This window comes from Myotis nattereri (assembly GCF_964212035.1).
Source record: "Myotis nattereri genome assembly, chromosome: X".
NCBI lineage: Eukaryota > Metazoa > Chordata > Mammalia > Chiroptera > Vespertilionidae > Myotis > Myotis nattereri.
Genome location: NC_138078.1, coordinates 55,618,231 through 55,634,406, shown reverse-complemented (window position 1 = coordinate 55,634,406; position 16,176 = coordinate 55,618,231). Strand labels below are relative to the sequence as shown.

General features: G+C 43.6%; 1 protein-coding gene across 2 annotated transcripts in view; it reads right to left on the bottom strand.

Annotated features, from left to right (window-relative positions):
- PBDC1 (polysaccharide biosynthesis domain containing 1) overlaps positions 1-16,176 on the bottom strand; it is a 418,787-nt gene that overhangs the window by 387,768 nt on the left and 14,843 nt on the right. For both annotated transcript variants that reach the window (XM_081080887.1, XM_081080888.1), the window contains exons 3-4: positions 12,212-12,271; positions 11,573-11,713 (exon numbers count right to left, since the gene is read on the bottom strand). In XM_081080887.1, coding sequence (XP_080937013.1) covers positions 11,573-11,713; positions 12,212-12,271 — 201 coding nt within the window. The remainder of the gene's footprint in view (positions 1-11,572; positions 11,714-12,211; positions 12,272-16,176) is intronic.

The window sequence follows — 16,176 nt, the reverse complement described above, 5'->3', positions numbered from 1 at the left end:
AAAAAAAAGCTGGGGTAGCGATACTTATATCAGACAAAATAGACCTCAAAGTGAAGGCCATAACAAGAGATACGGAAGGCCACTTCATAATACTAAAGGGATCAATACAACAAGAGGATATAACCCTGATAAACATATATGCACCCAATGCAGGAGCACCGACATACATAAGAAAACTCCTGGAAGATATCGGGGGAGAGATCGACAACAATACAATCATAGTAGGGGACTTTAATACACCACTGACATCACTGGATAAATCCGCTAGACAAAAACTCAGCAAAGAAACAGCAATCCTAAATGACTCACTAGATCAGATGGACTTAATTGACATCTTCAGAACACTTCACCCCAAAGCCACAAAATATACATTCATCTCAAGTGCTCATGGGACATCTTCAAAAATAGACCACATATTGGGTCACAAAGTCTCCCCAAATTGAAGAAGATTTAAATCATACCAAGCATCTTCTCAGACCACAAGGCCATAATATTAGAAATAAACTACAACAAAAACAACTCAAAATACTCAAACACTTGGAAGCTGAATAGCATGTTATTAAATATTGATTGGGTTACCAATGAGATCACAGAAGAAATTAAAAACATCCTGGAAACTAATGACAATGAAACACAACAATCCAAAACCTTTGGGATGCAATGAAAGCAGTCCTGAAAGGGAAGTTTATACCTCTACAGGCCTATCTCAACAAACAAGAAAAAATGGTAGTAAATCATCTAAATCTACAGCTCAAAGAATTAGAAAGAGAGCAACAAGAAAAGCCCAGAGTGAGCAGAAGGAAGGAGATAATAAAGATTAGATCAGAAATAAATGACATAGAGACCAAAAACAAATACAGAAAATCAATGAAACCAAGAGCTGGTTCTTTGAAAGGATAAACAAGATTGACAAACCTCTAGCCAGGCTCACCAAGAAGCAAAGAGAAAGGACCCAAATCAACAAAATCAGAAATGATAGAAGCGAAATAACAACAGATCCCACAGAAATACAAACGATTGTTAATAAACACTATAGACAACTCTACTCCAACAAACTAGACAACCTGGAGGAAATGGATATATTCCTAGAAAAATACAACATTCCAAAACTTGATCAGGAAGAATCTAAAAATCTCAATAGGCCAATAACTATGGAAGAAATTGAAGCAGTCATCAAAAAGCTTCCAGCAAACAAAAGCCCAGGACCAGACGGCTTTACAGGGGAGTTTTACCAAAAATTCAAGGAAGAACTAAAACCTATACTCCTAAGACTACTACAGAAAATTCAAGAGGAGGGAACACTTCCAAGCTCATTCTATGAAGCCAGCATCACCCTAATACCAAAAACAGGTAAAGACACACAATGAAAGAGAATTACGGGCCAATATCCCTCATGCACATAGATGCCAAAATCATCAACAAAATCTTAGCAAATCGGATCCAGCAGTACATCAGAAAGATCATACACCATGACCAAGTAGGATTTATCCCAGGGATGCAAGGATGGTACAATATCCGCAAATCAATAAACGTGATACCTCAAATAAACAAATTGAAAGAAAAAAACCACAGTCATATCAATTGATGCAGAAAAAGCGTTTGACATAATTCAACACCCATTTTTGATAAAAACTCTCAGCAAGGTGGGAGTAGAAGGATCATACCTCAACATAATAAAAGCCATATATGACAAACCCACAGCCAAAATCATACTCAATGGACAAAAACTAACACCATTTCCCCTAAGAACAGGAACAAGACAGGGATTCCCACTCTCACCACTCCTGTTTCACATAGTACTGGAAGTACTAGCCATTGCAACTAGACAAGAAGAAGAAATAAAAGGCATCCAAATTGGAAAAGAAGAAGTAAAACTGTCCTTATTTGCGGATGACATGATATTATACTTAAAAAACCCTAAAGACTCCATCAATAAACTATTAGACTTAATAAAAGAATTCGGCAATGTAGCAGGATACAAAATTAACGCCAAGAAATCGATGGCATTTCTATACACCAATAGTGAATGTGCAGAAAGAGAGACTAAAATAGCAATCCCATTTACCATCGCACCAAAAAAATTAAGCTACCTAGGAATAAACTTAACTAAAGAGGTAAAAGACCTCTACTCAGAAAACTACAGGACGTTGAATAAAGAGATAGAGGAAGACATAAACAGATGGAAAAACATACCATGTTCTTGGCTTGGTAGAATCAACATCATTAAAATGTCCATACTGCCCAAAGCAATCTATAAATTCAACGCACTTCCCATTAAAATACCAATGGCATATTTCACAGACCTAGAACGTACTCTCCAAAAATTCATCAGGAATAAAAAACGACCCCGAATAGCTGCAGCGATCCTGAGAAAGAACAAAGTAGGTGGGATCTCAATACCAGATATCAAGCTGTATTACAAAGCCACTGTTCTCAAAACTGCCTGGTACTGGCACAAGAACAGACATTTAGATCAATGGAATAGAATAGAGAGCTCAGAAAGCAGCCCCATCCAATACGCTCAATTAATATTTGACAAAGGAGGCAAGAACATACAATGGAGTCAAGATAGTCTCTTCAATAAATGGTGTTGGGAAAATTGGACAGATACATGCAAGAAAATGAAACTAGACCACCAACTTACACCATACACAAAAATAAACTCAAAATGGATAAAGGACTTAAATATACAACGGGAAACCATACAAATACTGGAAAAATCCAAAGGCAACAAAATCTCAGACATATGCCGAAGCAATTTCTTCACCGATACAGCTCCTAGGGCATTGGAAACTAAAGAGAAAATAAACAAATGGGACTACATCAAAATAAAAAGCTTCTGCACAGCAAAAGAAACCATCAACAAAACAACAAGAAAACCCACTGTGTGGGAAAACATATTTGCCAATGTCATATCTGATAAGGGCCTAATCTCCAAAATTTATAGGGAACTCATACAACTTAACAAAAGGAAGATAAACAATCCAATCAAAAAATGGGCAAAGGATCTAAATAGACACCTTTCAAAACAGGACATTCAGAAAGCCAAGAGACATATGAAAATATGCTCAAAGTCATTAATCATCCGAGAGATGCAAATCAAAACAACAATGAGGTACCATCTCATACCTGTCAGAATGGCTACCATCAACAAATCAACAAACGACAAGTGCTGGAGAGGATGTGGAGAAAAAGGAACACTTGTGCACTGCTGGTGGGAATGCAGACTGGTGCAGCCACTATGGAAGACAGTATGGAGTTTCCTTAAAAAACTGAAAATGGAACTCCCATTTGACCCTGTGATCCCACTTCTAGGAATATATCCCAAGAAACCAGAAACACCAATCAGAAAGGATATATGCACCCCTATGTTCATAGCAGCACAATTCACCATAGCTAAGATCTGGAAACAGCCTAATTGCCCATCTGTAGAAGAATGGATTAGTAAACTGTGGTACATCTACACGATGGAATACTATGCTGCTATAAAAAAGAAGGAACTCTTACCATTTGCAACAGCATGGATGGAACTGGAGAGCATTATGCTAAGTGAAATAAGCCAGTCAATGAAGGAAAAATACCACATGATCTCACTCATTTCTGGATAATAAAGACCATTATAAACTTATGAACAAAGGTAGATACAGAGGCAGAGCTGCCTCGAACAGACTGTCAAACTACAGCAGGAAGGCCGGGGAGAGTGGGAGGGCAGGAGGAGGGTGGGTAAGAGATCACCAAAGGACTTGTATGCATGCATATAAGCATAACCAATGGACATAAGACACTGGGGGGTAGAGGAGGCCAGGGGATTGTCATGGGCGGGGGGAAAAAAAAGGAGACATATGTAATACTTTTTGTAATACTTTAAGCAATAAAAAAAAAATAATCACATGTTAAAAAATAAAATAAAAAAATAAAACTTATGTTCACATAAAAACTTGTAAAAAAAAATAATAAAATAAAAAAAAAATAAATGCTCCAATCAAAAGACATAGGGTACCTGAATGGTTAAAAAATATAACCCAATATATGCAGTCTACAAGAGACCCACCTCAAAAGAAGACACATAAAGGATGAAAGTGAAGGGATAGAAAAAATTTTTCCATGCAAATGGAAAATAAAAAATAGCTGGGATAGCAATACACTTACGTGATAAAAGAGACTTCAAAACAAAGGCCATCACAAGAGACAACAAAGGTCACTATATAATACTAAAAGGATTGATCCAACAAGAGGATATAATCCTGTTAAACATATACGCACCCAATGTAGGATCACCCACATATAAAATAACTTCTACAGAACTTTAATGGAGAAATTGACAACAATAAAGTCATAATAGGGGACTTTTAAACCCCGTTGACTTTACTGGCTAGACCTTCCAGACAAAAAATTAACAAGAAACAGTGACTCAAGGACACACTGGATAAGATGGATTTAATTGACATTTATAGAACATTTCACCCCAAAGCTGCAGAATACACATTCTTCTCAAGTGCACATGGATCATTCGCAAAGATAGACCACATGTCAGGACTCAAAACAAGTTTCTGCAAGTTAAAGAAGATTGAAATCATATCAAGCATCTTCTCAGATCAAAGTGGCATGAAATGAGAATTTAACTATAGTAAAAAAATACCCAGAAACATTCATACACAAGGTGGCTAAATAGCATGTTATTAAACAATGAGTGGTTTACCAATGAGATCAAGAAAGAGATCAAAAAATTCCTGGAAACAAATGAAAATGAACATACAACAACCCAAAATCTCTGGGACACAGCAAAAACAGTATTAAGAGGGAAATTCATAGCACTACAGGCCTGCATCAAAAAAAAAAAAAAAAGAGAGAAATTAATATTAAAGTATTTAACCCTACAACTGAAATAACTAGAAAGAGGACAACAAGAAAAGCCCAGAGTAAGTAGAAGGAAGAAAATTATAAAGATTAGAGCAGAACCCTGCCCATGTGGCTCAGCAGTTGAGCTTCAAGCCAGGAACCAAGAGGTTGCCAGTTTATTCCCGGTCAGGGAAGATGCCTGGGTAGCGGGCTTGATCCCAAGTGGGGGACATACAGGAAGCAGCCGATTGATGATGTTTCTCTCTCATCGATGTTTCTATCTCTCTACCCCTCTCCCTTCTCATCTCTCTCTCTCTGTCTCTGTCTCTCTCTCTCTCTCTCTCTCTCTCTCTCAAAATCAATTTAAAAATTTTTAAATATGTATTTAAAAAAGATTAGAGCACAAATAAATGACATAGAGACTAAACAAAAAATGCAAAAAAAAAAATCAATGAAACCAAGAACTGGTTCTTTGAAAGGATAAGCAAGATTGATGAACTGTTAGCCAGACTGATCAAGAAACAGAGAGCCATAGCTAATCTGGCTCAGTGAATAGAGCATCGGCCTGTCAACTGAAGGGTCCCAGGTTCGATTCTTGTCAAGGGCACATGCCTGGGTTGGGGTTTGATCCCCATTAGTGGGCATGCAGGTGACAACCAATCGATGATTTTCTTTCATCATTGATGTTTCTATATCTCTCCTCCCCTCCTCTCTCTGAAATCAATAAAAATATTTTTAAACAGCCGAAAGTGGTTTGGCTCAGTGGATAGAGCATCGGACTGCGGACTGAGGGGTCCCGGGTTCGGTTCCGGTTAAGGGCATCTGCCTGAGTTGCGGGCACATCTCCAGTGGGAGATGTGCAGGAGGCGGCTGATCGATGTTTCTCTCTCATCGATGTTTCCAACTCTCTATCTCTCTCCCTTCCTCTCTGTAAAAAATCAATAAAAACATATTAAAAAATAAATATGTTTTTAAACAATTTTTTTAAAGATACAAAGAGAGAGGACCCAAATAAGTAAAATCAGAAATGAAAGTTGTGAAATAACAACTGACATCACAGAAATACAAAGGACTGTAAGAAAATACTATGAACAACTATATGCCAACAAGCTGGACAATGTGGATGAGATGGACAAATTCCTAGAAAAATACAATCTCCCAAAACTGAATCAGGAAGAATCAGAAAACCTGGATGGGCCAGTAACAACTGATGAAATAGAAGCAGTAATCAAAAAACTCCCAGCAAGCAAAAGCTCTGGTCCTGATGGCTTCACAGGGCAGTTTTACCAAACATTCAAAGAAGAACTAACACCTGAACTCCTCAAACTATTCCAAAAAATTCAAGAGGAAGGAACACTTTGAAGCTCTTTTTATGAGGGAGGCCAGCATTATCCTAATTCCAGAACCAGAAAAAGACACTACAAAGAGAATTACAGGCTAACATCCCTGATGAACATAGATGCTAAAATCCTCAACAAGCCTGGCCGGCATGGCTCACTGGTTGAGCATTGACCTATGAACCAGGAGGTCGTGGTTCGATTCTGGGGCAGGGCACATGCAAGAGTTGTGGGTTTGATCCCCAGAGTGTGCAGAAGGAAGCTGAACAATGATTCTCATTTTGTTGTTGCTGTTGTTGTTGTTAATCTTCACCCAAGGATATTTTCCTTTAATTTTTAGGGAGATTAGAAGAGAGAGAAACCAATCAATGTGTCAAGAGCATGAGCCCTTCACAAGAGAGAAAATCAATGTGAGAGAAACACATCGACTGATTGTCTCCTGCAAGAGCCCCGACCAGGACCTGGCCCAGGGAGGAGCCTGCAACCAAGATACATTCCCTTGACCAGAATCGAACCCAGGACCCTTTGGTCTGCAGTCTGACACTCTATCCACTGAGTGAAACAGGCTGGTGCCAATAATTCTCTTTCACCATTGATGGTCCTATCATTCTCTCCTCCCCCGCTTCCTCTCTGAAATCAATAAAAATATTTAAATAATAAAAAAATAAAACCCTCAACAAAATATTAGCAAATCAAATCCATCAATATATTAAAAAGATCATATACCATGACCAAGTGGGGTTTAGTCCATAGATGTAGGCTGGTATAATATTTACAAATCAATAAACATGATACATCATATAAACAAAGATGCCTTACCTAACTAATGCAGGAGGCTGGTGAAGTCAGACCCATAGAGGGTCTTCTACTTTCTCAGTAAGGAAAATAACCATAGTAAAAAAAAACTAGATTTCTTTTTCTTTTTTAATATATTTTTATTGATTTCAGATAAGAAAAGAACATCAATGATGAGAGAGAATCATTGATCGGCTGCCTCCTGCATGCCCCCTCCTGGGGATCAAGCCCACAACCCAGGCATGTGCCCTTCACTGGAATCAAACCCTCAGTCTGCAGGCTGATGCTTTATCCACTGAACCAAACCAGCTAGGACTGATTGCTTCTTTCATTAGCAACAAGTTTGCATTCTACCTATTGTGTCTTTAGACTGATATTTCCCAACATGAACAATACTTTTACTTGACAAAGTACTAAAATCCTTTACTACAGAACCAAACTTGATTTCTTATCCTAGCTAATAAAAGAGAAACATGGTAATTAGCCGTATCTCTGCTACCCTTCCCATTGGCTAATCAGGGCTATATGCAAACTAACTGCCAGCCAAGATGGGGGCCGGCAGCCAGGCAGCAGGAAGCAAACATGAGGCTTGCTTGCTTCAGTGACGGAGGACTCCAAAGTTCCCCACCAGCCTTGCCAGCCTCTGAGCTTGCAGTTTGAAACATTGTAACAAATATAGAAGCTAAACAAAACCCCAGAAACCTGCTTTCAGCTGGCTGGGATCTCAGAGCTAGAGCTGATACTGTGTTTCAATTATAGAACCCAAACAAACCAGATACCTGCTTTCAGCAGCTGAGGCCTAAGAGCTGGAGCCAGAGCTAAAGTTGGCCCAGAATAAAAAAAAAAGAAGAAAAGAAAAAAAGGAGAGGTTGGGAGCTTCAGTCACCCACCAGCCTGAAAACAGCCTTCAGCCCCTCACCCAGACTGGCCAGGCACCCCAGTGGGGACCCCCACCCTGAAGGGGGTGTGACCAGCTGCAAACAGCCATCATCCCCTCATCCAGGCTGGCCAGGCACCCCAGTGGGAACCCCCACCCTGATCCAGGACACCCTTCAGGGCAAACCAGCTGGCCCCCACCCATGCACCAGGCCTCTATCCTATATAGTAAAAGGGTAATATGCCTCCCAGCACCGGGATCAGCGGAGCCGCGAGGCCTCCCGGCACCGGGATCAGCGTGACAGGGGGCAGCGCCCAAACCCCCTGATCGCCCTGCGGCTCTGTGTGTGACAGGGGGCGGGGCCACAACCTCCCTATCGGCCCTGCTCTGTTCGTGACAGGGGAAGGAACCCCAACCCCCTGATCAGCCCTGCTCTGTGACTGATAGGGGGGAGCTCCCCAACCCCCTGATTGCCCTGCGGCGCTGTGTGTGATAGGGCGTGGCGCTCCAACCCCCTGATCGGCCCTGCTCTGTGTGTGACAGGGTGTGGCGCCCCAACCCCCCCTCCCCACGGGCCCTGATCTATGTGTGATGGGGTAGAACTATAACCCCCCCATCGGCTCTGCCCTGAGTGTGAGAGTGGCAGCGCCCCAACCCCCTGATAGGCCCTGCTCTGTGGGTGATAGAGGGTGGCGCCCCAACCCCCTGATCCGCCCTGCTCTGTGTGTGACAGGGGGCAGTGCCCCAACTCCCCGATCAGCCCTACTCTGCGAGTGACAGGGGGGAGCTCCTCAACCCCCTGATGGGCCCTGCTCTGTGCGTGACAGGGGGGAGCTCCCCAACCCCCTGATCAACCCTGCTTTGTGCGTGACAGGGTACGGAGCCCCAACCCCCCTGATGGGCCCTGCTCTGTTAGTGACAGGGGGTGGCGCCGCAACCTCCCCATTGACCCGGCTTTGAGTGTGACAGGGGGCAGTGCCCCAACCCCCCAATCAGCCTTACCCTGAGCGTGACTGAGGGTGGCATCGCAACCTCCCAATCCGCCCTACTCTGTGAATGACAGGGGGCGGCGCCCCAACTCCCCAATCAGCCCTGCTCTGAGCCCGACCAGGGGCTGCACCTAGGGATTGGGCATGCCCTCTGCCACCCGGGAGCATGCCTAAGCCAGCAGGTCGTTATCTCTCGAGGGGTCCCAGACTGCGAGAGGGCACAGGCCCCCTTCCCCCCCACCCCCGAGTGCACAAATTTTTGTGCACCGGGCCTCTAGTTTTTAATAATCCTCAACTTAGGATATTTTTTCCATTGATTTTTTTTTTCTTTTCTTTAGAGCATGAAATGAAGGGGGAGAGAGACAGAGAAAAACATCGACATGAGAGAGACATATTGATTGGTTGCCTCCCACATGAGCCTCAACTAGGAACCAGTGATTGAACCTGCAACCGAGATACGTGCCCTTGACTGGAATCGAACCTGGGATCCTTTAGTCTGCAGGCCATCCACTGAGCCAAACTGGTAAAATGGAGGGGTTTTTTTGTTTTCAGTTATTGGCTAAATGACTATTCATCCCCACTGAAGCACAAATAAGACAAAAGAAGTCAAGAATTTGGCCCAAAGTCACAAAGTTAAATTGTAAGAAAGAAATCTATTCAGTAGAGGCAATTTTCCAAAGATCAGTTAACATCCTGATAAGAGTAAAAGTTTACATTCTTCATCAGCCAAGGGCCTACTCTCAGGGAAATTTTTTCACAATTATAAGAGTTATAGTGCTCTATAAAAGTACAAGCTAATCAAGTAAACAATGGGAAACACAAGTTTTAGCATGACCTGTGATAATGTCAACTTAAATCCAGAGAATCCAAACACCTCCCTGTACCCTATTTGCCAATCTTCCTTCCAAGTGTTCCAGTAAAACTACTCACATAGGTAAATTTATTCCTCCACTCTTGAAAGGGCTGGGTGGTTAGGAATGAAATAACCAAGTCAAAAAGGTAGAAAAATAGATTCAATGAACATATAAAAAAAAAAAAAAAAAAACATAAACCAGGAAAACAGTCATTTCATAATTTACTTATTGGTTGATCTATCTATATAAACAGGGAATATGCTAATTAGCCGAGCATCACGACCGCTCAGGATGAGCTGCATGCGCAGATGGGCAGGAGGGGACTGTGTGCCACCCCCACCCCAGCGGCTGCGGGGAGGCTGGGGCTGGGGGCAGGCCAGAGTGGAGACACAGCACACAGGAGCACCTGCCCCCACCCCAGCTGACACAACGTGGTGGCCCGTGCTACTGAGGTCAGGCGTGGGTCATGGCCCCTGGCAGGGTGCCTCCTCATGAGATTTCAATCGCGCACTGGGCCTCTAGTAACTACATAAGAGCCCTGGTTCTTTATTTGTTTTCCTCAAAACACTCCCCTCCAGTTTTAAATGCATAAAAATGTATTTATCTGTACGACAGGAAACCATAAAAATTCTAGAAGAATCCAAAGGCAACAAAATCTCAGACATATGCCGAAGCAATTTCTTCACTGATACAGCTCCTAGGGCACTTGAAACTAAAGAGAAAATAAACAAATGGGACTTCATCAAAATAAAAAGCTTCTGCACAGCAAAAGAAACCATCAACAAAACAACGAGAAAACCCACTGTGTGGGAAAACATATTTGCCAATGTCATATCTGATAAGGGCCTAATCTCCAAAATTTATAGGGAACTCATACAACTCAACAAAAGGAAGATAAACAATCCAATCAAAAAGTGGGCAAAGGACCTAAATAGACACCTTTCAAAAGAGGACATTCAGAAAGCCAAGAGACATATGAAAACATGCTCAAAGTCACTAATCATCCGAGAGATGCAAATCAAAACTACAATGAGGTATCATCTCACACCTGTCAGACTGGCTATCATCAACAAATCAACAAACGACAAGTGCTGGAGAGGATGTGGAGAAAAAGGATCACTTGTGCACTGCTGGTGGGAATGCACACTGGTGCAGCCACTATGGAAGACAGTATGGAGTTTCCTTAAAAAACTGAAAATGGAACTCCCATTTGACCCTGTGATCCCACTTCTAGGAATATATCCCAAGAAACCAGAAACACCAATCAGAAAGGATATATGCACGCCTATGTTCATAGCAGCACAATTCACCATAGCTAAGATCTGGAAACAGCCTACGTGCCCATCAGTAGATGAATGGATTAGAAAACTGTGGTACATCTACACGATGGAATACTATGCTGCTGTAAAAAGGAAGGAACTCTTACCATTTGCAACGTCATGGATGGAACTGGAGAGCATTATGCTAAGTGAAATAAGCCAGTCAATGAAGGAAAAATACCACATGATCTCACTCATTCATGGATAATAGAGACCATTATAAACTTTTGAACAATAATAGATACAGAGGCAGAGCAGCCTCAAACAGATTGTCAAACTGCAGCAGGAAGGCAGGGGAGGGTTGGGGGGCAGGAGGTAGGGGGGTAAGAGATCAACTAAAGGACTTGTATGCATGCATATAAGCATAACCAATGGACATAAGACACTGGGGGATAGGGGAGGCTAGGGGACTGTCTAGGGCGGGGTGATAAAATGGACACATATGTAATACCCTTTGTAATACTTTAAGCAATAAAATAAAAAAAAAATAAAAAAAAAATGTATTTATCATCAATAATTGTTGGTCAGATGCTAGGCAATATTTAAGAGAGAAAATTCTTACCTCTTTAGCTGATACTGATTTAAGTTCTTCTGGATCCAATATATCTATCCTGAGTTTCTCAAAATTTTTCCGAAATTCAGAATAGATTTGGTCATCCACTTTGGTGAGTTTCAGGAACTGTGGGTCAACTGATGAAATCAGCTGCCAGACAATAAGACAACATACATATGCTAGTCTCTAATTTACTACACTTCTATCCCCCCTTCCTCGAAAAACTTTTCAGGGCAGAAGAGTTCATTAGGAAATAAACAGCTTAGGTTCAAGATGAAATCATGACATAGTTTTAAAGGGTCATAATATTCTACAGTCCATTTCACCAATTCAAATGCTTTTGGCCTTGGCACTGCCTGGATATTGCCCTCTATGGTTCATTCATTCAGTCAACAAACATTTATTAATCGCCTACTATGGGCCCAGCACCCTTTTCTCAGTTAGCAACAGAAATATGGAAAAAGAGGCTCAACTCATCATTGTCAAGACAAAATTCACTTCCACACCCCTGTTCTCTGTGGGTAAGATTTTACAGTAATAAAACTTATCTCCAAAACACAATTGTTTAAATTGCTGAGAATAGTGATTAGCAGAAAAAAGAAACAGTACATGTTTAATTCTGCTTAATAATGACGACAGACAACTCACTTTGTAGTAGACTTCAGCATGCTGCATTGCTCTCACGGCCCATGCCATCTCAATATCAGGCTGCAAAAGAGTAAAAAATGCCAAGTCAGGGACATTAAAAATGGTGTCAAAGTAAGTAGATGCTGCACGAACATGCTCCCAGGGCCATATGAAAATTACAACTAAAATACAGAAAAACTTCCTGAATAATCACTGGAAGATTCACTAGAGAGAACCCTGATAACCAAAGATGGAAAGTTTAGACTGCATACTGACTGGGAGGAGGGGCAGAGGCACAAAAGGGCTGGCCAGGCTTCCACAGAGAGCAGCTGAAGTTCTGGAGAGATATCTCAGCTGTGGGGGGATGCCACTGAGAACTCTGAGGTCTAATCCCCAAGCTGGGCCCCCAAGCAGAAAGCACCAGAACTGAGAAGGGTACCCATATAACATCTGGCTTTGAAAAACAGCAGGGTTGCTGTCAGCTAGGGAGAGACAACTGGAAATGCAGGTCCTCTCTAAAAGGGCCAATGCACAAATTTCTTGTGGAGATACTCACCTATGCTATGGCAGAGGGAAGGCAGAATGGACTGGAGCTGTGTAAGCAGAAGTCAGGATAGGGGGCTCTGAGGTTAGAGCTCAGAAAGCAGACACTCTGTTTCCTGTGCCGAGTCATTCCCTCATGCTGCAGAGGTCATCTTTCTCACGCATACATTTGCTACACAGGCAACTTTGTTGATCCACCCTATTGGAAAACACCTTGCCCCCCCCACCGGCCACAATGCAGAGTTGCTCAGGCCCATTAAGAGACTGAGAATAACAACCTCCAGATAGAAGCAACTGCTCTACCCTGTTGAAAACAAATTCTTGCCATGCCTGTGGATGACTGCCTGAGGGCAATTTGAGACAAAATCCTATCAGTCTGTAGACAGAGGCAGTCTCTGGAGGCTGTGAGTCTCTGCCTTATCTAATTAGTCAGAAACAGCATTTGACACTGTCCTACACCAGATATTGAGAGACTTAGCAAATCTACTTAATACAGAGTCACATACCCAAACAAGCAGTAAAAAATGAGGATACAAAGAAACAACCCTCAAATGAAAGAACAAGAAAATTTTCAAGAATAAGAGCAAAATGCGAACAGAACCTGGCTGGAGAACCTAGCAAGAGAACATGGCTACAGAACCTGGCTAGAGAACCTCGTTATGCTGATCAACTAAACGCTGCCTCCGTGTCCTTCATTCTTCACCAACTCCATCCACACCTTTGGGAACCCCTAGACCTTCTGGGGTTGGACCCCAACATATGGCACCCGAACAGGGATCCTTAGGTAAGCCACTCCCCCCACACTCGGGACGGATAGGACTCCACCGTAGGAAGAGGGTGGATAGTCTTCGCCGACTCCGTCCACACCTTTGGGAACCCCTGGAACAGGATTCCCCTAGGTAAGCCCCCCTGTTGAGAACCCCCACACTTGGGACGGATAGGACTCCACCAGGGTGCTGCAGACCCCCCTATAGAGGATAAGTAGGGTAAGAAGGTGGATAGTACAGAACTTAGATTGAGAAGATGTGCTATACTGAGTCCAAAGAAAGAAGACTCTGTATTGATCTTTAGATTAAGAAGTGCCATACTGCCGAAACCGGTTTGGCTCAGTGGATAGAGCGTCGGCCTGAGGACTGAGGGGTCCCGGGTTCGATTCCGGTCGGGGGCATGTACCTGGGTTGCGGGCACATCCCCAGTGGGAGGTGTGCGGGAGGCGGCTGATCGATGTTTCTCTCTCATCGATGTTTCTGACTCTCTATCTCTCTCCCTTCCTCTCTGTGAAAAATCAATAAAATATATTAAACAAAAAAAAAAAAGAAGTGCCATACTGAGTCTAAAGAAAAAAGACTCCATATTGATCTTTTAACACATATGCTTGCTAACAGAGGAATTAAGGTTACTCCCAGTCAGCGGAACGTTTTATACAAGAAGTATGTCCATGCTTTTCTGAGGAAAGAAAGGTAAATGTAAAGGCATGGGAGAAGGTAGGCCCAAGGAGCCTTATCCTTAACCCCACTGCAGTCTTTCCACTCCGGGACAGTGCAGGATTGGCAAGCTCTCCCTGGGGTGATAGATCAGGACTCAGGTAATGGCGGAAAGCGCCAATCCTACTCTTAAAATGGATACAAGAGAGCATTTGGGTTTTTCTCTTTAATGCCTGCTTTGGATATGTTAAATTTTTTAAAAACACAATGCAGAGGGTTGTACAGCAGCCAAAAGGCATCGGGCCTCCTATACAATAGCCTCTGCCAACTCAGTCTGGTAGGAGGATGTACAAACCAGACAGGAGTTTTACCAGATCTGGTGATGATGTAGGGAAGAGGTTGTGTTTTGTATCTTTCCAGAATGAGCAGCCTCTGCCTCCCTCCTGGGGACCATCACCCCTGGGAGGCCAAGTTAGCACACCTGACCAGTGCCCGTCTGTAGCAGATGTGCAGCCCTGAGCTGGAACCACCTGTCCATTGGGAAGATCACAGGTGCCTCCTTTTTGTCTGTCCTCCTTTTTGTCTTTGCCCCACATCTCCTTTCCTTTTTCTTTTCTTTTTTTTTAATCTGACTACTTGTTTGCTGGTTCTTTGGCCTTTCCCCTTCTCTCCTGAACACATCCTTTCTAGAATCTCCCTACCCTACTGTTCCAGGAAGGGCACCTCCCTTTTCTGCCATGACTGGGGGTGTCTGGTATATGCCTCATACGTGGAGTTGTCTTGTGCCAAGAGCCTGACATCCTGGGCTGAGAAAGCCTTGTCCCAGGACTACATGCTGACAGGCCATTCCTCCCTTGTCCTGTATTGGCCCCTCTTGCCCTTGTGTCAAGAGGGACCCTCTTCTCACAGTCCATTTGCAGGCGAGGGGAGCCCAAGGCAGGTGCTGGGCGTGGAGGCCATGGGGGCATAGGCTACCAAGGAGACAGAACTGAACCTCTTGCAGGGGGGCGCTGCCCCTCCCTCAGTCGCACACCTCACATCACCCTGCTTGGCCCCGGAGGATGGCTGGTTAGCCAGAGATTCCTCAGGGAAGGAACAACCTAAGATAGGCACAGTCACAGAGGGGCCATCAGGAGACAACTTGGGGGTCAACAGAGGTGGGGCACAGACCCTCACCCCCCCAACTTTTCAGAGGCCTGAACCCTCACCCCTTCTGAGGGAGTCTCCTGTCCCCATGGCTGCTTTGCTTCCCACACCGACCTCAGATCGGGACCCAGGTAAAGACAGAGACTGGCTGACACCAGCTGCCCTCTCACTACAACAGGACTTGTTTCCCATTTCTACCTTGGACCACAGGGAAAGGGGCAGCTGAAGGAAAGGGCTGTGTCAGGATGCTGCCTTCTTCCCTTTCTTTTCCCTCTTTTTTCTAAACACTTCCATGCCTTGTAGTTCTTTCACTTTCTCTTCTTTTTCTCTCTACTACCCTCCATCTCTGCCTCCTCCTCCTCCTCCTCCTCCTCCTCCCCGGTATCATCCATATCAGCTGACCCAGAGGGCACAGCTAACTCCTCCCCGGATGCCCACACCACCATCAAGCACTGCCCTGATGGACCCATGATCCAGCCCTTCAACGCACTGACACTTCAGGAAGCCTGTCACCAATGACGCCGCCTGCTAGCCAGATCAACAAGGACAACCAGGCCACCGACTTGGGGACAGCTGAAATCCTTGACTGAACAGGCCAGCAACCTTCTACAAGGCTCTGTGTGCACTCCATCCACTATGTTTATTGCTATGCTCGCTATCATTGCTTGTCAGTCTTCTTCCGAGTCTTAAACAACCCAATCCGAGAGGTGGCTGCTGATTTACATGTGCTATCATTTAAAAAATAAAAAAGGGGGGATTTGCTGGAAGCCGGTCCATCCTTGCTGCTTGACACAGTCGCTGCAGGGAAGAAACATCCGCACAGCATATGTTACAAGGGACCTGGCGTATATGACATACTGTTCTTAATATGCA